We start from the raw sequence: 25,504 nt of genomic DNA, 5'->3' as shown, positions 1-25,504 counted from the left end.
ACCAGGTTCCAGAGACACAAGGAGAGAGCAGACAGCAACACTGGCTGAGGAGGAGAAGAAAGATATTTTCCTCCAGAAAGTAACCTTCCTCTGACAAACAGAAGGGGGAAAGTTCTGGATGGACTGTGACACAAACTGCTCTCTTTCCCTGGGTCCTGTCCAGAGGGTTCATTTGTTGTTGAAGTAATTCTCAGTATGACCAAGTAAACCGATCCCACTGGGGCATTTGGATAAGAGGAGACACTAGTGTTGGGGATGGAAAAGCCTGGCTACATAGATCACATAGAAGATCTACCCTTGATTCAAATGGTGGGAAGGAAGACTCCTTAACATCATTCAACAGCCAAAAGGCACCATTGCACTTGGGAACCTGGAAAAAAGAACCAGAGTCTGCTTTACTCCACCTCCTACTTGACTCCCTTTTCCATTTGTTCATCACATGAGTTGAAGGCTCTGGGCTTCTAGAAATGTATGGGACTATTTCAATGGATCTCAGCCTCAGGGAGTCCAAGCTCTGGGATTATTTAGTATTGTAGGGAGCAGGAGAAAAATTCATCCACATCAAACTGCATTTATACAAAATCCTTCAACTGTCCCCAAAGCAAAATAATTTCTCCCCTGTTTTGGCACGTATTGCAGGCTGCACCTTGGACCTTTGTGAAATTTGTGTTACAACACTTCACGTACTGTTGATTTAGGCTCAGCTTAATGGGGGAGGGTCATTGGTATAACAGAAAGAGGAACAGGCATGAGGCAGGACACTGGGGTTCTAGTTCTCTTTCTAGAGCAAACTAGTTTGCAGTCTTAGAATGCACACCACCTGCTGGGCCATCAGTTCCTTATCTGTAATATAAGGAGATTAAATAAATGGTTTCTTTAATATCTCTAAACTTCTTGAGTTAGAAGACATTAAATGCATAACATGGGCCATGAAGTGGAGGAAGCAGATAGGAGATTATGAAAAGTAGCACTCGGCTACTTTTCTGCCCAGGCCTTACAGAAGCACTGGGAAGTCTTCATCCAAGGTGACACTTCACTCCTCCATCACACATGCACCTTATTTTCCATGTTCTTACCAATTCTATCCAGTTTCTACCTTGTGTTTATGTTATTTATCTTATTTTCCCCATTAGCTATAAGTTGCCTTAAAAATATGGTCCATCTTTTGAGCTTCTGCCATTTCTAGCTCTGGCTCCATAAATACCTGCTAAATGAATTAATGGTTCTGTGAAGAGTGTAGAGTTAGCTCTTCTTCCAAATATTTATTATTTCCATTTAAAAGATAAAATGAAGACTCAAACTCCTTAATTTACTTTTCTCAGTTCACAAAATTGGACTGAACTCCCAGTTCCAAAGTATTCAGAGTAATGAACTATTCTTTCACCAAACTTTCACAGGTATTCATCTTAAAGATCTTTGCTTTTTTGCTCTAATCTACTAATACCAAAAGCCTGCCAAAAAAAAAAAAAAAAGCACAAGCCAATACTTGGGTTTTTGGGCCTGGGCTACAAGTGTTATGTTACGTAATTCTTAAAACAATACTGCACAATTTTAGATGAGGGTTATAGATAGTAACAGTCCATCACAGATCAGAATTATCCCTCAAAGATAATGGTTTAGCTGAGTCCAAAGTTCATGCTTCAAACCACACTCCTTCTGTGTTTGATCATCCACCCAGCACAACCCACCTGGACTCTTACCTCTGTGAGTTTCTACTATGAAACCTAAATGAATGGGAAGCAACAGAATCAAAATTATTGAAGAGTTTTGTGGTGAAAGGCAGTGAATTTTCTCTTTCGAGCCCCTGGGTGAATGCTTGCTTAGCTACTTAATGGCTATGTGAAGTTAGGAAACTCACCGAAGTTCAGTGAGCTTCACTCAGTTCTCTTTTGGTAAAATGTGGACAATGGCATTTACCTCAAGAAGTCGTTATAAAAACTCAATAAGACACAGCATGTTCAGAAACCAGGAATGCGCTCAATCAATCCTTGTCTGTCTGTCTCCCAACTCCCCCCTTCCCAGATGAGCATTGCCTTGGCAAACAATGTCCGTAACCACAGAAGATGAAGGAAACACTTGCAGGAAAGCTTTAGCATCCTTTAATAAAGAGAACTTCTCCCCTCCCCAGCTTAACTAAGTCCCAAATAAAATTACCAGAGGTTTCATCCTAGAGAACACCAGAGCCCACCAAAGCCCCAGCAATCCTGAAAGCTATTTGCTGTCAGCACTGCCTTGAGTTGAATAGGAGAGAGGTTGGTTATTTTACCCTTAACAGGATGCTTTTCGGAGGCTTTGATTTGGTTTGGGTGGCCCAGAATTTACCTGTGTGACAGAGGACTCAGGTTCTCCCTGAGCCCACCCTATGCTACACTTACACTGAGTGAAATCAGAAGTACTCTTACCCATATTTTCTTCCTTGATTTATTTTTTTAAATGGGACCACTGGTTCTCCAACAATACTGACTTCTACAAGGGTCATTCATTCACCAAACATGAAGCGTCTTGAGTCAGAGACACAAAGATGAAAATAACATGGCCCCTTAAAGATCTCACAGTACGGCAGGGGAGAAAAGGCATGAAAAGAGAACCCCAAGGGAGCATGGGGTGGTCCACAATTGGGAGCTACATGCAGATAGGCTCTGACTCTTAGGGTACCAGACAGACCTGAGCATCAACTGTGGCCCTCAGCCAAACAATGCACTCACCCAACAGGCAATTTCTGATGTTTGAGTCCATCTCTGTTCGAAACACAAAGATACATGGCATGAAGTATGCCCCCAGGTCTCTTCCCTCCTTATGGAAGCCAGGTTGCTCAAACCCTCCCAAATTCACATTAAGGAAAAAAGATGGAGTCCTCTTCATGTCTTTGTCTTGACCATGGAAATGCCTCAGCATTAGGTGGTGGCATCAAGGCCTAATTCCATATCTGATATATGACTCCCCTCAGCTGAATTCCAACCTCTCCCCACCCTCCCCAGCACAAGCTTCTGTGGCTCACAAGGTGGCCCATGCCACTGGGGACAGCTTCAGGTGATAGAGAGTTTGTCATCTAATAAGCCAAATTTACCACCCTATAGAGTGAGGTTTTTTACATGTTTTCCCCCATGGATTTCCTTTGGACCTCATGAAGCCTAAGATCACCTTCTCAGAATAATGTATCTAAGTTCAGAAATATATAATATTACATAGGAAACCATATGTGTGTGTATATATATTCTATTAATATATTTTAAAACGAAAGTGTTGTACAGAACTTCTAATAATCTTCTTTATAACATACTAAGTGATAGTAAGATCTAAAAGCAGGTATAAAAAGTACCATAATTTTGAAACAGAGATACACATGAATGGCATTTTGAGACCTGTGTATGCAATGCATATTGTATGCTATGAAAACAGCTCTGAATTCTATTGGTGACAAAGCCATGGCTCTGCTAATACTTCTGTGGTTTCTTGTTCACCTTCATGACTAAAGGGAATGTGGCATTTCAGTCACAGGTTAGAAACAAAGATACAGTTTATCCCCCCATCCAAATTCACGACCACCCTGAATTCTCAGACTCCTCCACAGTAAAGAGCTCCTTCATAGAGATGTGAAATCTTCCCTTTCTCCTAAATTGTCTTCCAGTGACATTGTTTCCAGAACATTCAGTAACCATATCACTATTGTCTGCATGAGCTGGAATTTTTTAATTTCCAAATTAAAGCACTGAGCCCAGAAAGCTAGTGCTTGCTCATGTCGGTGTGCTCATCCCCAGACAAACTTGCCATGACATCTTGCCACCCTCTAATGGTGAAGCTTTCTTTCACTGGGGAGAAAAAAGAAAAACCTGTCAAAATGGTTGACATAGTATTCTAAAGTCAAAGCAAGTGATTTAAAAAGAGAATTAATCGATTTTTAATGACAGTTTGATTTCCTTACTGAAATGATCATTTTAAACAGGGAAGTGTAACACATGGGATCAAATAACACAAAGCAGAAAGAATGAAAACCTTTTCCAAGACAAATGACTGAATTTGCCATTGGGTTAGCCTGTGCTCTCTCTGTGTGTTTAAAGCTTTTTGAAGGCTGTGTCTTTAAGCAGAAAAGCAGGAGTGTCTGATCTTAGCTCTAAATAAGATGTAGCTGAATCTCAATAGAGGTACAGTTAATAAACCACAAATTCTGTGCTGGGAAACAAAAAGAAAAAAAGAAAAAGAAATGGCCTCTGCCCTCAAGGGAAGTTAAAATTTAGTGAAAGATGTAAACATATTAAAAAAATAATTACACAAGGAAGACTAAAACCATGTCATCCTAGAAGGACAGAAATACCTGAAATGATGTAAAGAAAGGATTTGAGCTATTATAATGAGTGGACTTGTCAAATGGTTTTGTTAACAAGACAAAAATAACACCACAGATTTCAAAGCCTCCTGCATTATAACACTCAGTAAACACATATTCTTGGTGTGTCCCACCAGGTTTGCACGCTTTGCAATTATACCCTGTAACTTTACTCGGCACCTTGCATATGGGATCTTCTCAATACTGATGTATGAATAAGTGAATGAAGGCACGACAGACTATAGAAAATGTGGTGGAGGTTTTCAAACTCGATTTTGCAACTTGCTTGGCTGTGTTACTGTTTCAAAACTCTTAATCTCTTTGAGCCTTAGTTATCTCATCTGTAAAATGGGGATTATAAAAGTACTACCAGTTAGGGTTTTTGTCAAGATTAGGTGATACCTATAAAAAGTTTAGCAAGCAGTCATCCTCAGAGAACTGTCAGCCATTGTCACAGAAGGAAACGCTCTAGAGTTGACGAGTTGACCTGGATAGAAATGGAATGCAAATACCCCACTGTAAAGGGAGAATTTGAGAGACTGAAACCTTTCCCTAAGGTCACACTTTAAGTGTGAAAAACAGGAGCAGATGCAAACCCAAGTCTCCTGAATTTCTTAGCTTCATAAGTTTTAATAATAACTGGATAACATTCTTCGAGGTCAAAAGAGTCTTAGTATTTTTTGACTCCCTGAAAAAAGGTGATGTGTTTTGTCTACTTCCCCAAAGTTTACATTCTCTGAGTTTACAGACATGAGATATCTTAAGTATTTTTCCATGTCAAGTTGAAATCTTGGATCTGTATGTCTGAAGCAGCCCATTTCTGTATTGCTCCAAATATAAGGGACAATGTGGGGTGGCCTCCTCAGGCTAGAGGTAGCACTGGGACATGAGTATATCCTTAGCAGAGGGGTTAACATTGATCTACTTTTTTCTCAAGTAGTAGGTTTGAGGGTGAATATTTTTCATCTGTTTGTAGTCCATCAAATGAGACACTCCTATGGATACAAACCTAAATCAAGCAATAGTCAACCAAGATTATTTTCATATATGTAATTTCAGTCATTTAGCCATGAGTTAGTGCTATAGAAAGATGTTTGCTGCTTTTGTGTGTGTGTGTGTGTGTGTGTGTGTGTGAATAACCAGCTTAATTATATAGAAACTAAATGCAACAATGTATATGAAAATATGGAATGAAAGATCAGGCTCATGATAATACCCATTTCCATTAAAGGTTATTCTATTGGTTCTTACTAGCTGATAACCAATAACTATTTTACTATTATTGTTTTTTCTGCTGCTGTTATTATTATACAAATAAGAGGCTCCATAGATATCTGTTGCATGCTGCCTTTATGAATGGTTATGTTCTTAGCTATCAAATGTTATGGTTTTCCTCATAAACTCTCAGGGTTGTAGTGAAGATTAAATTAGATAATACACAGGAATGTGTCTAGTATAATCTGGCATAGGTCAAGCATCTAACAAATATTAGATGGATCTTAATTTGTAAAATGATTAATAAGGGAAAATGAAAGATCACTTGAAAGTGTGATGGAAGTTAGAGTCCTAGCCAAAGCAGTTGATAGGGAAATCTCATTTTAGAGCTGCTGGATTCATATTAACCATAAAAGCAACTTCACACCTCTATCAGCATTCCCCAAATGCTGCTACTATAAATAGAAACATAATGCATTATCCAGGGCTTGTGTTATAATTGCATAAAAGCTGGGTGCGGCGGCTAGTTTTCCATAGATGATAAGTTTTCTTCCAGCCTTTAGAGTCACAGCTGTAGAGGCAGGTTGAATAATATTTTTAATGCAAATGATATTTGTACTAGACAAAGTCAGCTTAGCATTTCATGTGAGCTAATCAAGTGTTCCCCTGCTCAGTGTGTTCTTTTTCTTCTCTCTTGCTGTTGAAATAAATTACAGGAGAAGAGACTTAGTTTGGAACTGCTATTAATCCATAACATGAAAGTCATGTTTGGGAATATTTGTGTGCTTGGCGTCATGTCCTTCAAAAACTCAAGAGAATTTTTCCATAAGTCATGTATTTCCTTTGTTTCTAATTCCATTGCATTCATAATACAGAAATGTTTTCTTAGCGTCACATACCCTCAAGTCTGCTCTCTTACAAGGGTTGGTATATCTGCCAGAATGCTCTGGTCTTGCCCTGCTCTGCCCCTCAAACAGGTAAGTGCCTTCAAAGACATTTCCCCTTCAGCCATGAGGTTTCTTTATTGGAAAGTAATCTAGACGAGGGAGGTAGAGCCCAGAGTTTCTCTGTCCGAGAGGAAGGTGGAGATTCCTGGTCTTTGGTTAATAAATCTGCCCCGCTTCCCAGCACCTTCCTGCAGGACAGACTTCTCCCTCTCTTCTTGCTAATACCCCACATTACAGCAGTGTATCTGGGGCCACAGTGACCCTCGATGAATCTTCCCCTTTCATCCCAGCGTGTCCAGCATCAGGCCACTGTGTGGTCCCAGCCTGCGTGTGGGGCTGTGGTGGAGGCTAATCTGGCTGAGCACGGGGGGGATGCACAGTGACTCCCTTTCCTCCCAGATGCCAAGAAATCTTTCCTTCGTTCTTGAAAAAACTCCTTGCTTTGATTCCAGGACACTACACCTCCCTGCAGAGCACAGTGGCACCAGGGAGAAGAGGCCGTCAGAGCTTCCAAGGCCTCCTTCATGCACATAAGCTGCTGAGACCTTGGTGGGCAGCCCCTGGGGCCTCCAAGGACCCACCGCTCCAAAAGCTTCAGAGTCACTCTTTCCTGACACAGAGGTCATAGCTTTCATGCCCACCCCCAACCCAGTGTCCCTTCTGCCTTTTCTTTGCTCAGGAGGAACCTCAGCTTTTCACCCAGAATGGTCTAGCTTGGAGCCCCTCAGACATTGTCTGAAAAGCCCCTGTCCGGGCTTTCTCCAGGGCCCCATGTTTGCTGGCAAGTTGTGTGGCAGTTGAACCAAAAGTGTCAAACAGACAAGGGTGTTCCTGAAGCTAAAATCGCCAGTCTAGCTAGTTTAGGATTAAATCATGCAGATATGATCACTTCAAGACTATTTCTCTCTTCTATGCACATTTATAGTTTGTCACTAGAATATGACTGATCTACAAAGGTAACGACAGCTCAAGGGAACACCTTCTTAGGCATGAATTTTAAAAACGTTGGACTAGGTTTAGTATGGGCTAGATTTGACCATCTCAGAGCTTCTATGAGGTAAATGCATAATTCTTATTTTAGCCCTTGCCTTAGACTCTGGATACTGCTAAGAGAAGCTACTCTACCTCTTCTGTTTTAAAACCAAATTGGCTAGGATTCTGGAGGTGTTGTTGATGGTCAGTATGCAAAATGTATACTCATGGTCTTAGACTTGTATTTGAAACATTCTCACAATGAAGGCTGATGGACTGACAGAACAGCTCATACTTATTTCTGCTGGAGAACCCGCTCCATGAATCCCATTCTTTCTTGGCCTCTTCTCTCTAAATTTGCTTCCTTTCCTCCCACCCATCTCTTGACAAAGTAAAGATAAAGACTGCTTGAATCGCATCAACATCAACGAATGAAACTAACTAAAAGAAAGGGAAATTGACTTCTCTGTCAAATACACTGCTTTCCTTATTTTGCTAGGGCAGCAATTTTAGAGGCAAAAAAGAAACAAACTTTTCTGAATGGTGTGTCCTGGGTGAGGGCTCTAGACTGTGCTTTCCAAAGGGAGGAAGGTGATAAAGTTAGGGAGACATTGTTAGCCATTTGGAATTTGGAGTCTGTCAGGAGACGGCGCTTTCCCCAGCTTGCAGGCCGCCCTCTCCTGGCCTCTGTGTGTACAGAAGCATTCACGGCACTACAGATGCATTTATTCTCATCCCGCACCTGTGTGCAAGGCACATGGTACACATGAGCATTTGTTTAAAATAGGAAATCTCACACAAAGTTTATCCTTGAGGCTCATTTGGGGAAATAAACTCATTATTCTTTTGACTCCTGGATGTATATTTAAGGATTTCAGTCTTTACACTTCATACCCTTGTTGCTTTGCCCCTCTGTTTGTTAGTTCTCTTTACCCATGTGGCTCTGGGACTCTGTGAATCAGTGCCCCCCACGGTCTGGGTCCTGGGTAGTAGCAAGCCAGTCACAGACATCTTTCCAACCACAAGTGGTAGCAATGGGAGATATCTGCATTTAGATGAATTGTTTTAAGGACTGTGTTTTAGGCTGACATAAGATCATAATTAATTCTGCACCTGATTAGGTCAGCATTGTGTCCAATATAACAAAAATGAGTGTGGTGGGAAAAGCAGCTAAGCTAACACAGAAGTTGTAGGTGGCACCAGAGACTTAACTGAAATTGCACTCTTTCTCCTTCAAAACAATTTGTCTTATCTGTTGGTCCTCTGGGTGACTTGTTTCAGGCCCAATTCTCAGCACATTTCCCCAGGTTGAAATAATTTGCTACTTTTCTTCTCAATACTTAAAGGGCCCTGATGCTGAGGAAATGCTGCAAGTTGACGTGATTGCTGCAGTCACGCTGCTGGACAAACGTGGCTGATCTGATCTGCCATGTGCCTGAGCCTCAGAAGCCTCCCTTTGTCTGTCCTTGACCCCAGCTGCCAGTCCCCACCATATCAGTAAGAACTCAGCATCCAGACTCAGAGTATAATTCCATTTCTTTGCTTTAGAAGAAGAGAGCTAAGAAAGAGGTGTTTACTTTAAAGAGATTTAAAGGCATGTGCCTTGTTTAAACTTCACCAAACTTACAACTTGATGGTAGCTATGCTAAGATGCCCAGGGAATGAACTTTTGATTACCTCTCTCCATGAAGAATGATAGCACCAAACAATGACTAATCAAAGCGGTTTTTATATTTACCTTTGAAAAGCCATCAGTGCCTCTTAGTCCAGACAAAGGGTATATATTCACTCTCACATCCTCTCAGTGACTGCCAACATGCCAACACGGCTTTAGTGTTTGACAGGTAAGAGGGAAATAGGTCTCAATGTACTTCAGATATTACCTTCATAAAAGATTGATGAATGTTTATAGTGATACAAAACTACTATTTTAACCACAAATAGAATTTTGTTGGGTCAATTAATTTGTATTTACTTCAATAGGTAAACTATTTACAGTCAGGTTCCTTGTGATGTAAATAAAAAAAATCATCTACAAAATCAACATGCTCTCTCCTAAATATAATATTCACTTACCATGTCTATGCTTTGACACAATTTCAAAAATACCCTATTAAATCATTCAAATCCAGCAATGAGAAAAAATTATGGACCGTTTTCATAACTCCACGGTATAGCTAAGCAAGTATTTTTTCCCCTAATGATGCAATAACAGGTTTATCTGATAACAAAGAGGTCAATGTAAATTCTCCATTGTGATATGTAAAACAAATACCTTTCTTGAAACTTCCTTATCCTCCTTGGTCAGGCACATGTCTTGGGATAAGGACTCCCTTGAAAACAGGCAGGACCGAGTGAGGAATTGATTGTGAATTATCAATGGCTGGTTTGGAAGTGATCCACTAAGAATCCACTGAGAATAATGCTTCTTAGACTTAAGGTAACATATGCTATTACTCCTGCACCTGTTGCCATGTCATTCTCTTGATGACCTAGAGTCCCAGTCTGTGTATGCCCTTCACTGCAGGAAAAGCTCTTATAGGGATCCAGAGCAGTTACATGCCAGTATCTGAGGCTCTCCCCAAGCAGCACCCATCTATTAACTCAGCCTTCACTCAGTCCCCGCTGGCTTTTCCAAGAGAAGGACTGAACCCATTAAGCAATGTTAATTAAATCACTAGAAATCAACAAGCGGAAAAATAAAGTTACATAACCATCTTCAGAATTGGAACTCTAACCCTGGAAATAGGATTTTGTTTGTTTGTTTACAAAACTCATGTCTCAAAATGACAGGAACAAAAAAAGGAAAGAAATAGCGAGAAGTCTACCAACTTTAGGATCAAATAAAACAAAACCAAAAATGGACATTTTCTTCCAAGTATCGTATCTGATACTTGACACAGTTCCAATTCATGACTTTTTAGTGTAGCAATACATGAGGTCCTGGAACGCATCCTGCCGGTGGGTGCAGAATACCACTGCATTTTCAACTCGTACACCACGTCAAAATAAATCAGGTGCACAAGAAGAGTCAGTTACAATTACATTTTAAAATCTCTTTCTCCCTTCTCTCTTTTCCTCCTTCAACCACTGCATAGTGACACAGTGATATTTCACTCATAAGCTTAGTCCACCTTGGCCATATGCTTTAAAAATCAAAACCATACCCAAGACCACTTGGTTCCCATTCCTATGGGGAGGATATTGACCTGATACGTAGGTGGGAAATGTTCAGCCTGCTTTCAAATAGTCAGATGGTGTTGGACCTGCCACTGGTCATAATTACAAGGGACGTCACCAAGAGGTATATATAATTGGGCAGCATGACAACATGTAAGTATGGAAAAAAAGATCACAGTCAAGTTTGAAGTTCCTTGTTTTACACCCACGGAAAATACAATAGGTGAATAAACCCCCTGTCACACGCTAACAGCTTTAACTATGTAGGATTGAATCAGTCGAAACGTTCGCTCAGTGCTTTCTATTCTGACCAGCAGTGGAACAAACCATGTCAATTAGTTTTTGTGGGTCGTGTAGGTAGAAATCAGAAATCGTGTCTGTGTCAGATTAGTCGTGACAAGCTGCATACCTGCAATGACGTAGTGGAAGCCGCCTCCTCCGGTCCCTTCGGTTCGTGTCGCTGTCCTTCGGCTTGCTCTGGGTTGCAGAGCGCACAGCGGGGCTGATGTTGGGCCTGCCGCAGCCGCTCAGGCGGGCGCGCATCGGCGGAGCGCAAGGGGAGCGCAGCCGGTGCGCAGCGGGCCGAAGCGCAGAGGGGGCGTAGAGCGAAGCGCAGCGGGTGCGCAGAGGGATCAGGGCCAGAGCGCAGCGCGGACGGGAGCGCGCAGAGATCGGAGCGCAGGGCAGTCCTGGCAGGAGAGCAGCGGGAACGCCGGCTGGAGCACAGAGCAGCGCGGCCGGCGTGCAGAAGCGAGGGCTGCCCGGGCGGGCGGAGCGCCTGCAGACCGAGAGCAGGCAGGCTCCGCGCGGGCTCCTGGGCGCGCTGCGCGGGACACTGTCCCAGCCTGGACTGCTATTGGCTCGGAACACCACACCAATCACACCGTCACCCCCCTCTCGGTTTCACTCCGCGCTTGTTTCTCATCTAACCCACAAACAGCGCAGCCACACACTTCGCTTGCAGTGTTTCTCTTTTTCTCCTTCCAGTCTGTGGATTTACAACCTTGTGGTCAGCTGTAACGTTTTTTTTAGCAGACTTCCAATCCAAACCTTCTTGTTTATGTAGAGAAATTCTCCATCCCTTAAACCCGCAAAAACCACTCATTCTCCTCAGATCTTCTTCCTCCTTTTGTTGGTGGGTTTGCAATGTGAAGAATATACAAGCTTGTGTGTGATACGTGTACCCCACCACCACCACACACACACACACAATCAGGCCCCTTTTTGTTTTGAATAACTGAGGCAAGTGAAATTAAAAGCAAGCTGAGACTAATAACCTAAGTGAGAGCTCAGCTAATAAAATCTTGAATGAATTCAGTGGAAAACACTCATTGCTTGAGTTTGTTTTCTGTTCCAAATAGCGCTGTAGTCATTATCCCTATTTTTGTTTATTGAATGCAGAGGTTTCTAATGCAAATCAGACTCTTCAGCATTCAGAGAACATGGAACACGACGCCAGACCAATTCTTGTGCTGCGTGGGCTCGGCGCGTTGTATCAAGAGGGGCTCCAGTGACGCCTGCATGCTTCTTTTTATTATTATTATTTTTTGGTCTTCTCTCCACTGATAGTCTCAAGATGGAGACTCCTTCAGTGTGAGTCTTTAGCCAAAGAAGACTGCTCGGGCTCTGCTGATAAAGTTTTCTGGATTAAAATATTTAATCTGTGTATGTCAATAGAGATAAATCTTTGGCCCCTTAGCAGAGAAAGAGCCCAAGAATAATCTGAGATCTTACAAACTCAGCTGGGAAACTTACAAATAAAATAAAGTTTCACTGTGTTTTCTAAAACAGACACTCCCTTAGCCTTTCTCCCCAAATCATTTTCACTGGTGGTTATGGAAATTTTAATGACAGTTATTCTTGACAAGAAGCCAATGCTTCTGAAATCACTGAGCTCTATTTTGATTTTTGCCTTGAAATTTTTTTCCCCAGTGTTATCCCTTTTGTGTACCATTTGGTAGTTGATATTCTGGTTCTAGCCCAACTCATCACACATTTTGTTGCAAAACCACAGGAAACAATAATGAGTTTTTTGAGCCATATTGTCACCAGACTACCTGCTTGCTTTCCTTACTTGGACACCTTCCAGGAAGCCTTATTTTCAGAATGGGCCAACCTGAAATCAGCTGAAACTGACAAAAGAAATACGAAACAGAATCTCATTTGGCCGCTGTTTTCTGCCAACCGCAGTCCAACTTCAGATGGCATATCTGCTCTCTACCTGAACAACTCCAATCCATTCCCTTTCTCTAAGTAAGCTGTTAAGAAAAATTACACTGTCATACATCCTTGAATGAGATAGAACCTTTCTTCTAAAGGTCTCAATAATCTGAGAAAGAAAGTAATCATATGTAAGACTTTCCAGATTTTCCAGGTGGAGAAACAAGTCAGCGAATGATAGAGGGCACTGTGCTAGCTTGTGAAGGTAGGCGGCAGACAGACTGGGTGATGGCTTGCCTCCTTCTTACCTTTTAGAGATTACCTTTCTGTATAAACTATTCAATTTAGAGGGAAGTGAAATATTAATACCACAGATTCTGATTCCCTCGGCACAGAAGAGCCAACAGTTCATGAAACCATCTGACAATGTGGTAAACAGTTATTTAACACGTCATTCCAGGACAGATCATGGTATGTTCAGATAAGTTGCCAGTGATTTATACTTTCCTAGAATTGCCTTCCTAGAAAAAAAGAAGTGACTGAAAAAAACAAGCAGATTGTTATATTTTCCACTTGTAATGCTGGGGACGCACCATAGCTCTCTTACCATCAGAAAGACAGTGTAAATGAGATCATGGATAATGTAAAGTCACTGACAAATCTTCAACTTCATTTTAGGTAATAATTCAAGTGCTCCTTCCTTCAGTTAATGAAGAATAAAATTGGGTGATTAAGGAGACAATAAATGATGAAGAGAAAATATCATTAGTATCTATTGTTTGAGCATTTTGTTATTTCTAAAAGATTTTTTATCAAAGACGTTTCTCAGTTGCTGTGGTTCAGTTGGCCCTTTGAAGATGAGGTAGACAATGGTCATGAGAAAACCTCTGTGTCCAGCATGCACAGCAGGCCACTACTGGATCAATGGGAGAACGGTAATATTCTCTCTCCCACCCATTTGGCCACTCAGCATTGTCCTGTTTAGTTCAGCCTGGCACTTCTTACTGGGGACACTCACAGATTGGGGTGTCTCCAGCAAAGCTGATAAGACTGTGATTCTGGAGAGTATAATTTATAAGAAATGATGGAGATAATCGAGCAGTTGGTCTTGGAGAGGAGACTTTGGGTGAAGATAACAATTTTTGACGAATGCGCGTGAAGGAGGACTTTGTTTGCTATCTATGTTTGTTTCACATCCAGTCGTTTTCACAATATTTTCTGACTTGAGTCTTTAAACAACCTTATGAGGAATATAGGGTAAACATTATAGCCTAGTTTTATAAAGTTTGCACAGTGAAGCACCATGATTTAGTTATGATTATGGCACTAAAGGAGCTCAGGCCCAAGGCTTTTCTGGGGAGAAGTTAAAGGAGGTAGACAAAATTCAGGGTAGAGAAGGACTTTTCATAATTAGAACGTTCAAGTAACTCAAAGAATTTCCTGGCAAATTGATGATTTTTTAGTCACTGAATTGGTCAGGAAAGGGCACACAATCATCTAGAGAGATTATGAAAGCATTGCTGAAAAGGTCAGACTAGATGATCTAGGGTTTAATTTCAGTTTGAAGGCATCTTTGATTTTATTATTGACCTTTAACGTATTATAAAATAATTTGTCATGTCATTGAATGATCTTCATGGTACATTATTAAGTTAAAAAACGTTATGATTATGTTCTAACAATATTTCTGTCCTAAAGATCATTATTGATCGTCTTTTGACTTTATACTAAAGATGATTATTAATGGTCTTTAAACCTTTTTCACATATATACATGCATACATATATGTGCTATGAGGAGTTTATATCATTTGTATTACAAAAAAACTTAAAAGTAATATAGAAGAAAAATAAGAGGTTACAATTTTTTCTCCACTATGCAAAGATACGAGATTTCCATAACAAGTGTACTAAAGACTGATGGCATTTCTATCTAGTGTTATAAGTGTCACATCTTTGACATTTTCTATATGTATTCATGTATTTTCTTTCCAGTGTAAGTTGAATGCTTTTCTGTTGTTGATATTTTTTTCTTGGTTATTTTTATATTCATCTTAGTAGCTTTCTATTAACCTATTTGTTGATAAATCCATAAATACTTGTTTAGTCCTTTTATAGCCATTCATTTTCCTTACAGTACCATAGCAATTTTAATGTAAAAATTATTAAAATGATTTTGATAAAATCTTATATTTTAGGTCTTCAATTTAAATTATGTATTCTTCCATCAGATAAAAATCTTTATTTTATAGAAAGCCATAAACTCTGTTGATTAGTGTTGTATACTTACATCAGAATCTCCAAGTGAAATATAAATATGATTCACTGATATATATATATATATATAAATCTATATTCTTACTGTCTACAAATTTCTACTATTTACATGTATGCAATAGCATCTTATGTCACGATATTTCTGCTCCAAATGCATAAGAGTGACTTATAAGTGTCTTATTGCAAAAAAATATATAGCCCTGTCCGTGTTTTAGAATAAACTCCTCAGGCATGAGAGTGCCCATCTGTCATGTTTGTGTCACCCCAGTGGAGCAGAGATCACAACCCACAGAGGAGTTTGGGAGATTAATAGGAGAAGGAATGGCCACATCTTCAGCTCAAGTCCCATATTTTCTCTTAAGACCAGGGAGCAGGTGGCTGTGGGTTTTTTGATTCATTAGTTCATATTTATTAGATGTCAGCAATGCCTCTGCACTGAACTGTTCATTCTGAGATATGGATGGGAAGAGGCGAAGAGGCAGAGTCAGAGTGAAGGAAGATAGGACCACCTTTGACCTAAATGTGCTGATGACATATTATAGGCAGCGAGAACACAGGAGGGCTAAAATAATGTTCAGTAATGACTAATGTATTTGACATAATGGCCAGGACGGCCCCATCATGGTGCAGCCACTCTCACAGCTCTTTCCTGGACCTTATGCCCAGCTAAGGAAGCACCCTACATAGTTCTGTAGGTGGGGCAGATGTATCAGACTTAATTGTCACAATGACCACAGATACCAGGCTAGACTAGGCAACAAGGCAGCCAGTCTGCCATGCATGCAGAGATAATGGCAGTTGGCTGCATTCATTTCTCTTCTGAGAATATTGATCTATCATCTACCTATATCTATCTATCTATCTATCTATCTATCTATCTATCTATCTATCTATCTATCTATCGTCTATCTATCTATCTATCTATCTATCAATCATCTATGTATGTATGTATGTATGTATGTATCTATCTATCTATCTATCTATCTATCTATCTATCTATCTATCTGTCTATCTCTCTCTCTCTCTCTACCTATCCATTCATCCACAGTTGGCAGTTGATAGAAATAGCATAAGCTTATGGAATCAGAAAATCAGAGGAAAGAGAATACTTGAGTCATGGTTATGCTAAGAATGCCCATCTATGAAGTTCAAATGCAAGACAAGATGATGTCCAGTTGTCAATCTTTCTAAGCTTCCGTGGGCTCTGCTTATATTTCTGTTGTTTCTGTGTATTCTTACACTAAATCTCCCAGTGCTTGAAGTTAAGTTCGTGAATTTCTCCTCCCTGGAAAGGACACTACATGAGTGGAGTATGGGAGCAGCTACCATAATCTGAGAAGTTAGAAGATTAACCTCAGGTTGAGTTTTAGATAGTGGACATTGTTACACTATTGTTTGGTGCATGGACTTCGCTGTCAACCCTGAGTCTGAATGTTGAATCACTTACTGTTTGGATATTTCTGCTTTTCTTCTTGGACTTTAGTTTATATATATAATGGGGTTAAAGATACCTACAATATAGAGTTGTAGGAGGATAAAATTGGATTTTGCTTCAGAGGGATGACACCATGCCTGGTCCAGAGAAAACACCTATTAAGATAGGGAATCCAAGCTCAGTAGAGCAGACATTTCCTATGCTGTGGATAGCAGGGGCTGCTGAAGTTCGCTAACCAACATTTGAATGTGGAGTGGAGAAGCCATGCTGTGCAAGATGGATTGGGGATATCCTCTCTGGGATTGCTTTTATAAAGAATCTCAAATCATTCAGAGCTGTGTCTTATGGAGAGACACTATTTCCATTTTACAACATAGATTAAGTCAATGTAATAATATGATGAATCTCTAAGCTTCCCAAGGGTATGAACCATGTCTCATTTGGCTTTCTATATCCACTGCCTGCCACTATGCCTGGTACATAGCTGGCACTCAGTAAAATTCAGTCAGTAAAATAATAAGAATAACTTATTTTATAAATGACTTATGAAACCATGGACTGATTGATGAGTTAGTTTATTAACGGAAAAATGACTTCCTTATATGGCTTGTAAACTGGCTTGGAATGTAATTCTAAAGAAGGGGTTCCAATCTGTTTTGCCCAGTAGAAATACTCTTTGAATTAAGCGATTAATGGTGGTCAACTGTGTTATTGTTCAAAATATTCCCCACTGCACAGGACCCATCCCTAAGACAGAATTATAAATGCCCTCTCCCTTCTCTGATGGTTGGCAATTCTCTAATTGTGGCCATTAGAATGTGTCCCAAAGTTACATGTGTACTTCCAAAACAAAGCTTTAAGAACAATTGCATGGCTCACCACTTCCCCTTTTTAAGATTTTCTCCCAGGAGACCAGCAAGGTTCCTGGGCCCCTGAATGAGGATGGTATGAAGCAGAGACACAGCCACTTTGAGACAGGCATGAGGGTGTGAGAGATCAGCCTTAGTTTAAGCCACTGAAATTTTGTTGTCATTTAGTGACTATAAGATAACACAGTCGAAGTTGGCTGATATTTCACATTTCTAAGGTCACTGTTCAGAGACCAGAAGTATTTTGCATAGGTGAGATCCAATGTGTTTCTTAATAAACTAATGATCACTTGTCTTATGCTAAATATTACACAATCGTTAATGTTATGAAATTAAATTACCATAAAAAAATAAACCAAAAAGGTTTCAGGCACCTAATTTTCCCTTCCATGTTCAATCTTTCTTTACCCCACAGCCATATTCTTTCAGATATAAGGCTCATATGCACCCTGGAATCACTTGGTGACTGTTGCAAAAGCTCATTTCCCAACATGGGGCCACAGAGGACACAGTGGGCTCACATCCATGGATGTGTGCATAGTGGAAGGAGGCCATGCCTGACTAGGGGCTCCAGACCGAGGGTAGATGTCTTGCTTCACACCCTTTCTTCTACAAATAGACTCATGCCCCCTAAGGAGGGAAAGAGCAAGGGAGGCTCTAATTTTTACCAGCTTCATGACTCTCAGACTTCTTCCAGGAGTCAGTTCTATATCTGTGAGATGGGAATGCTAATATTTACCATCCAACACTGTGTAAGAATTAACCATGATATAAGCAGAGGGTTGCATGTGTTTATACCTCCATGGTTTTCCACATGCACTTTCTTCTTTCTGGAGTAATTTTCCACCTTGAGAATTCATTCCATTCCTTCTAGATTCAGCCTGATGTCACGTTCTCCTTCATCTTTCTGTTTATAGTGGGTCAGGCATTCCCTCCTTCCTACAGTCTTCATTAGAGAAAGTCTCTTGTTATTCTTAGTGAACCTCATCCATTGCTCCTACTTGATTGTAAACTCCCCCGAAAAAAAAACAGCCTTGGTACGGCAAAGGGAGTCAGATTAGCTTCACAATTAAGACAAAGGATTCTGAAGTCAGACAGCCCAGGTTCAGACCCTAGCTCCATCAATGTCTCTTAACTTTCATATGTCTCAGTTTCCTCAACTGTAAGGAGGGTTATCAGTAACCCCTCCTCATGGATGTTTGAACCAGGCATTTTTGAGTGGCATCACGGTGGCATCTAGCAGAGTTCTTGGTAGTCGATGTACAGATTAGCTTTGTTAAATGTGCAAGAGTTTCCTCGTGCCATTGAAGTAAGAAACACGACTGCCTTCTATCTTCTAGTATATTCTACTTAATAGACATGTTGCCTGATGGCTGCAGAACATCCATTGATTCCTATCTCAAAGCAGTTTCTGGAGAAGCAGGAGGAATTTAAATACTCAAGAGATTATTTTCAGCAGTTGTGCCTATAAATAATAGGCAGTATTAATTTTTAATTAATTTTTGTGAAGAATGGCAATATACAATCTCAATTTCTTAAACTCTGGTCCAGGTCATTTACAAAGTAGATCAGTTGGGTCACCCCTCTCCTGTTCAGAACTAAGACATGAACTAAGACAGTTGCTCACTGCTGCTTCTGTTCTGCCCCACACACGTTCCTGCTGCCTGGGAGGACCCCAAGCAGACATTCCTGATGTATTTGAAAGGGAACAAAAGTCAGTGCAGAAAAGCATTTGACCTCTGTCTTGTATTAATGTGAATCTTAGGCTGCCCTGCACGAACTTCTGAAAGTGACATATCTCCCTGCAGGATCAGTGACAGGGGGACAGCTGGCCAGCCTCATAATGAGCTCTGCTCCATAAGGGCTGCAGGGCTGCCCTGTTAGAAAAACAAGGGTGAGCGACTGCTCCCAGCTGATGCCTTTGTACAAACTTCCTCATCAAGAGTTGTTACACAGCCAGGGTCACAGATTCAGAGATCCATGGGGATTTGGTAACATGGGATTATGTCCTGATAGTCTCCATAATTCAGAAATTCATGAATACTGAAGAAATGCATGTGGCTCACCATCAGAAAATGTTGATGAAACTTCTGCACCCAAGTTTCAGCATATTGAGAGTTAATAAAGTGAACTAAATTGATTGGTAACATGGATCTCTAACTCAGACAGGAGAGTTAGACCTTGGATGAGTAAAGAGATCAAAACCAGTAGAAACACCCTGTGTTCTTGGGTCTTGCTCTGAAGTCAGGATCTATTTTTTGGTTTCATACCATGGAGAAGATTCTTTAATACATGTGTGCATGTGTGTGTGTGTGTGTGTGTATAGGCAATCAGCCCTAGAGAGGGTGCAAGACAGAGCTGAGCTCGGTGTGAGACACCCAGGCATACCTATAAACCACATGATAAACCCAATACCTTGGTCTTCTGCTCTATTCTTAAATGGTTGCTCACATTACTGAACAATTCTACACTGCACCTTTCCTGAATGGGGATGAATCAAGAGAAAGCACAAATATCTCATAAGGGCTGATTGAGGCCTCTGCACTTTAAATGGGTTCACTCATTGAAACCTAACCACAGCACCTCAGGTTAGATATTATTTTTCTCATTCTGCAGGTAAAGAAACAGAGGCTTCCAAGCAGTCAGCTGAAGATCTGGGATGTGAATTTAAATCCTCCATTCTCCAGAATTTATGCTTTGTATGTTGCAATAAGCATTTTCCCATAAGAAAAGTAATGCACTTCTGTAAAGCATTTTACAATATAGAAATATATAGCTAAAATAAGCCATGTCAGTCATAATCCCACTTCTCTTAATTTTTTAGTATTTGATTTTCTGCCTGCTCATTTTTTTAATTGTCCTCATATATATATATATATATATATATATATACACACACACATATATATATATATACACATATATATATATATACACATATATATATATATAATTTCCATATTGCCTTTTTATTTACTATTATATCTGAACATTTCAATGAAAGCGGACTATAAGTCATTTCATGGTCACATAATATGAGACTGTGGATCCATTTAACCAACACTTCTAATTGGACATTTATTTCCAGAGATTTGTTATTATAAATAAATTCATTAAAAAATCATTATGTAAAAATATCTGTGTTCTGGATACCTTAAAAAGTAAATTATGAGAAGTGATTCTGGATTTTTGGACACTCAACTTTTAGATAACACTGATTTTCTCATGGTGATACTCTCAGCCACCTAGTACAAGCTGAAAGTGAAACTCCATACACCAATGGCAAATGTTTCAGCCTCTTCAGTTCTGGAAACATCTTCTTTCACATTGATTTATTTGTTTGCTCACTTACTGATTGGTGATCAACAGCCCTCAGAGAGGATTCCAGATGGAGCTGAGCTGGGTGTGAACCTCAGGGTGCTCGTGTAAGTCACACAAGCCTGAGGACCCTCATCCGCTACAATCCTGATGCTCACCGCTGTATTGTCTGAGCCCAGAAAAGAAATTCCAGATGTCTTCTGGATCCTAGCACACTTCTATGGGAGCTTTATTTGTCTTGATGACAAGAAGTGTTTGTAAATAATTTAAATATTTTACAGTATTTATCTTATTCATTTTACAAAAGTGAATGGAGAATGAAAAGATAAACACTGACATGGGAAGTAGATAATGGGAATTATTAGGTATGGCCAAAGTGACACATTTTTGCCCCCATTTTGACCCTCTCCCCCCTTCAGTTAGTGTTTAATAATGAAAACAAAAATTAAGAAACATATGAAATGTTGAAATAGATTGTAAAAGAGTGTTTAAAAAGTGAGAGGGAAAAATTAGTGAAAATGTTCGATATTTTGATCTGGGCGATGATTGCATGAGTGTATAAACATGTCAGAATTCCTTGAGCTGCACACTAAGATTTGTGCATTTTATTGTATATACCTGTATTAAAAATTTTTTTTAAGTGAGGTGAAATCAGGGACATTTTAATTGTTTTAGCAATTTGGTAATAGAAACTTTCCCTTAGAACTGTTTCTTAGTAAGTGGCCTGTGGACTGTCTGCATCAGAATTACCTGGGGTATTTTTCAAGAGTGTAAATTCTTCTGCCTCTACGAGGAATAGAGCTAGAACTGGAAATGGCATTTAAATAAATTCCTCAGGAGAATCCTAGCCACTTTAAAAGTTTGAGAACAACTGCCCTTAAAACTTATTTTTCTACTGGTCAGCTTTCCCATGTTTGGTATTTGAGTGGGTTTTCAGAAACATGTGATAAATTCAAGGAATGTGTATAGCACAGAATATTGTTAAAGGCTCTTCATAAAAATCCCCATTGCTTGAAAACATCTTTCTCACACTTCCATCCTATAATGTATGAGATGCCGGTTTCTTTTGAACCATATCATTCATTGAAGTAACTGTTTTTCTCATGTATCCAAGTTGGGATTTGCTGTCTGTTTGGTGTTCCCTGCTTTTCAATGGGAATGACAAGACAATTAGGAGTGTGTGTGTGTATGTTTTAAATTATCGATGTGTGCTACCAATTTATTTGCTTACAGTTAGTTGCCTCTTGCCATCTGGGAGGCAGCAGAGTTGCAGTGGCCAAGTGTGAGCCTGGGTTCAGAGGTACCCTCATACATTCAGCAAGGGGAGGGCTCTGGGCACTTCTCCCCATGTTAGGTGCTGTTGTCATCTGCATCGTAGGAGCCGTTTCACTAGTGTTTATTATTATAGCTGTCTGTATCCTATGCTGTGATCTGTGTATCTGAATATGCTCTATTCCTTTAACTTCTAAGATCTTAGTATTTTTCCTGCATCTACGCAGTAGGTCTTTTTATAGTAATGATATTAACCCTTTGGTATGTTTATCATAAATATTTCCCCTGTATATTGCTTCTCTATACATTTAGCTAACCCATGTTAGAAATACAGCATACTAGTTTTAAAGTATATATTTCCAGTATGTCAATACAGTTAACCCTAGAGCAATGTGGGGGTTTGTGGCAAAGAATCTTGTGCAGTCAAAACTCCACATATACTTTGATTCCCCCAAAACTTTACTAATAGCCTACTGTGGACCAGAAACCTTACTGATAACATAAAGTTAATTAACATATTTGTATATTGTATGTATTCTTACAATAGAGATAACAAAATGTTTTTTCAAACTGTCACAAACTTCCAAAAATTTTTCTAATGTATTTATTGAAAAAAATCTACATGTAAGTGGACCCATGCAATTAAAACCTATGTTGTTCAAAAGTTAACTATATATTTCTTTTTACTTCTTCCATTGTATAGGTTTGTTGGAAATCTATTTCCTAGCCAGAAGTGAGGTCAATGTTTGCCAATGTTTTCTTCTATTTATATTTAAATTATAAAATTTAGCACTAATTTAATGAGTAATTTATTAATATATGTTAGTTTAAAATGCTACTAAGTAAATATAATTTAATTTAGATGAAATGTATTGTTGCACAGTGTAAGGTAATGATACTGTTAGTGAATGATTAATACTTCACCTCTGATTTATATTAGATTTTTGTATATATATTAGATTATATATGTTTAGTACATAAATTTTATATAAATGATTTCCTTATCTCCCTGCTTTAATCAAGCCTTAACTAACAATGTATTGGTCCTAATCATGTTGGCTTTGGAGATTTTCATAGTAACATAGATGTTAGTCAACAGATTTAATTGTTCTCCTGATTTTAATGATAATGAATTGAAGCTCTAATGTTTCCTCATTAAGTATAAGTGGGCCTTGGTGTATATATAAGTGTTATAAATTTTGTAATTCATTAATTATATGCTATCATATATGTATTACTTACAGTAGGGGAGTGGTCTTCTGCAGAAGAGAATGTTTTGCAAACGGAGCTAGCATGCTCTCTTCCTCACACGCGTTCCCTAGGGGCCACTCATGCGCTAGGGTAGGGTTTTAACAGCATGGGGAGACAAAGAATTTAGCCCATGATCAGCTTTTGAATTTCAAAATAGACCCAACCAGGGCACTTTTGACTGTGAAAGGAGGCACCATTAACTATGGGAGACAACAGGCGTGAGCCTGGATTGTCCCCAGATAAACTGAGAAACTCACAGACCCCTGGCCACAGACAGTGGAGTTGGAATGACGCATGCAGATGTAAGACGGAATGTTTCCTGCCCAGGAGGAGGAGAAATTCTCAGAGTTGGTGAAACAAGGCAGTGCGAGGAAAAGCAACGGAGTCCAGGGAGGTTCAGTAGGCCTCAGAAGGGATCCTGGGCTAGTACTCCACTTCCCTTCCAGGACTAGGTTCCCAGCAGACCCTGTGGCCTTAGGGCAGCAGCCAAAGTCTCCAATTGTTCTTCCCTGCCGGTGGAAGGCTGACAGGGCTGAGGTGAGGACAGGCACCCAAGGCTGGGGCAGCCTCCGTGGGACTGTGCCCTCCCAGAGGGGCCAGGCCCGGGAGTGGAGAGCCCCGCAGCTGTACCAGGAAGACGAGGTGGACAGATACCTGGAGGGAGCAGGAATGACGAGTGTCAGGGAAGAACAAGCAGAGGGGGAGCAACAGCTGAGCTCCAGGGAGTGAGGATGAGGGGCAGGATCATGCTCTGTACTGGGAGGTAATTCAGACAGTTTAGGGGATGTACATGGGAGGGATGTGGACGGCATCTCCAAACATCCAGTCCCCAGTACTGGAAACCCTCATGTCGTCTTTGCTTCTTCCCCTCCCCCAGCCTAGCTTCCTGCATAGCTGATGAGCAAGTCCTATTGTGGTGCTCTCGAATCTTCTTGTTCTAGCTCAGACCTTCTTTGTGTTTTTTAAGCACTTTTGAAATGATCTTCTTTCTGCCACTCCTCTACCCCATTTGGATAGTTCTAAATCTTATGGATTTAGAAGGCCACGGACCCTTTTGGAGAACTGTACCATCCAGTATGGTAGCCACTAGTCACATGTGGCCATAGAGCACTCGAACTGTGGCTGGTCTAAACTGAGATGGGCTGTACAAGAAAGATATGCACTTGATTTCAAAGACTTCACATGAAAAAAAACGGATGTGAAATATATCATAATTCATTTTTATACTGATATGTGTTGAAATGATAATTTTGATATATTGGGTTAAAAAGTTATGGTTTTATTAAAGTCAATTTCACTTTCTATTAAAATTAACTTCCTTTTATTTTTTTATATGCCCACTGGAAAATTACAATTACATGTGTAGCTTACCTTTTATCAGGCAGTGTCAGTATAGACATTTTCTTTAGAAAAATGCATATAGTCACATATACAATTTAAATGCATACTTACTTGTTGGCATCCATGACCCTATTTACGGTTGGTGGGATCCACATAGAAAACCATAGATCCCATCTATGCAGCAGAATGCTCTCTGACAGAGCTTTCAAAAGACAAATATAAAATGTCATGGCTATGGCTAAAAATACTGAACGGATCTCTCATTGCCTATAAGATGAAGTATGAATTTCTGTAATATTATACCCCAGGCTCTTCTCAATATGACTCTAATTACTTGTCCAGCCCCCTGTCCTGACACATCCTGACTATACAACATACATCCTGTTCTCCAACCACTGAATAGCTTGACCTCATGGCTTCACCCTTTGCTCATCCTCTTCCCTCAGCTTACGTATGCCCTCCTGATTTTGTCCCTGTCCAAATCCTCTTCATTCAACAAGGCCCCGTTCAAGTATCATTTCCTCTGTTAATCCTTGTCTGTCATCAAAGTTTGAGTTAGTTGCTGCTCTGCAGTCTAGCCCATTGCGGTGTGCTCACATCCCTGTTCTGTCCATTTACTTCACATTGCAGGTGTGCAGCCACATCATCCAGGGTGTCCACAGAGACATATGTATCTGTCTTCCACGCTTCAATATGAACCCTTTTAGTCAATGATGTTATATAGTCATTAATAATGACAAGCGTAACAACCTAATTTGGCTCAACACAAATAATGAACACACCAAGTGAAGGAGGGTGGTGACCACAAGTTAAATAAGAATCAGTCTCTCTCCAGGGCTTTGCATATGATGGGCGCATCATAAATGTTTGTTCAATGAATGAAAAAGAAACCCACATTGGCTTCCTGGTCAGTTAATAAGGGCTTAAACTAAGTCAATAGAATT

General features: G+C 40.0%; 1 protein-coding gene across 2 annotated transcripts in view; it reads right to left on the bottom strand.

The window, feature by feature from the left end:
• The window catches only part of GREM2 (gremlin 2, DAN family BMP antagonist), a 93,786-nt gene extending 82,221 nt beyond the window's left edge, over nucleotides 1-11,565 (bottom strand). The window contains exon 1 of one of the 2 annotated variants that reach the window (XM_017657200.3): nucleotides 11,048-11,565. In XM_017657200.3, coding sequence (XP_017512689.1) covers nucleotides 11,048-11,181 — 134 coding nt within the window. In that variant the 5' untranslated portion in view covers nucleotides 11,182-11,565. The remainder of the gene's footprint in view (nucleotides 1-11,047) is intronic. The other variant, XM_017657208.3, reaches the window with a different exon arrangement.
• Nucleotides 11,566-25,504: the final 13,939 nt, after the last annotated feature.

The sequence above is a fragment of the Manis javanica genome, chromosome 11 (genome assembly GCF_040802235.1).
Source record: "Manis javanica isolate MJ-LG chromosome 11, MJ_LKY, whole genome shotgun sequence".
NCBI lineage: Eukaryota > Metazoa > Chordata > Mammalia > Pholidota > Manidae > Manis > Manis javanica.
This window is presented reverse-complemented; position numbering and strand designations above follow the sequence as displayed.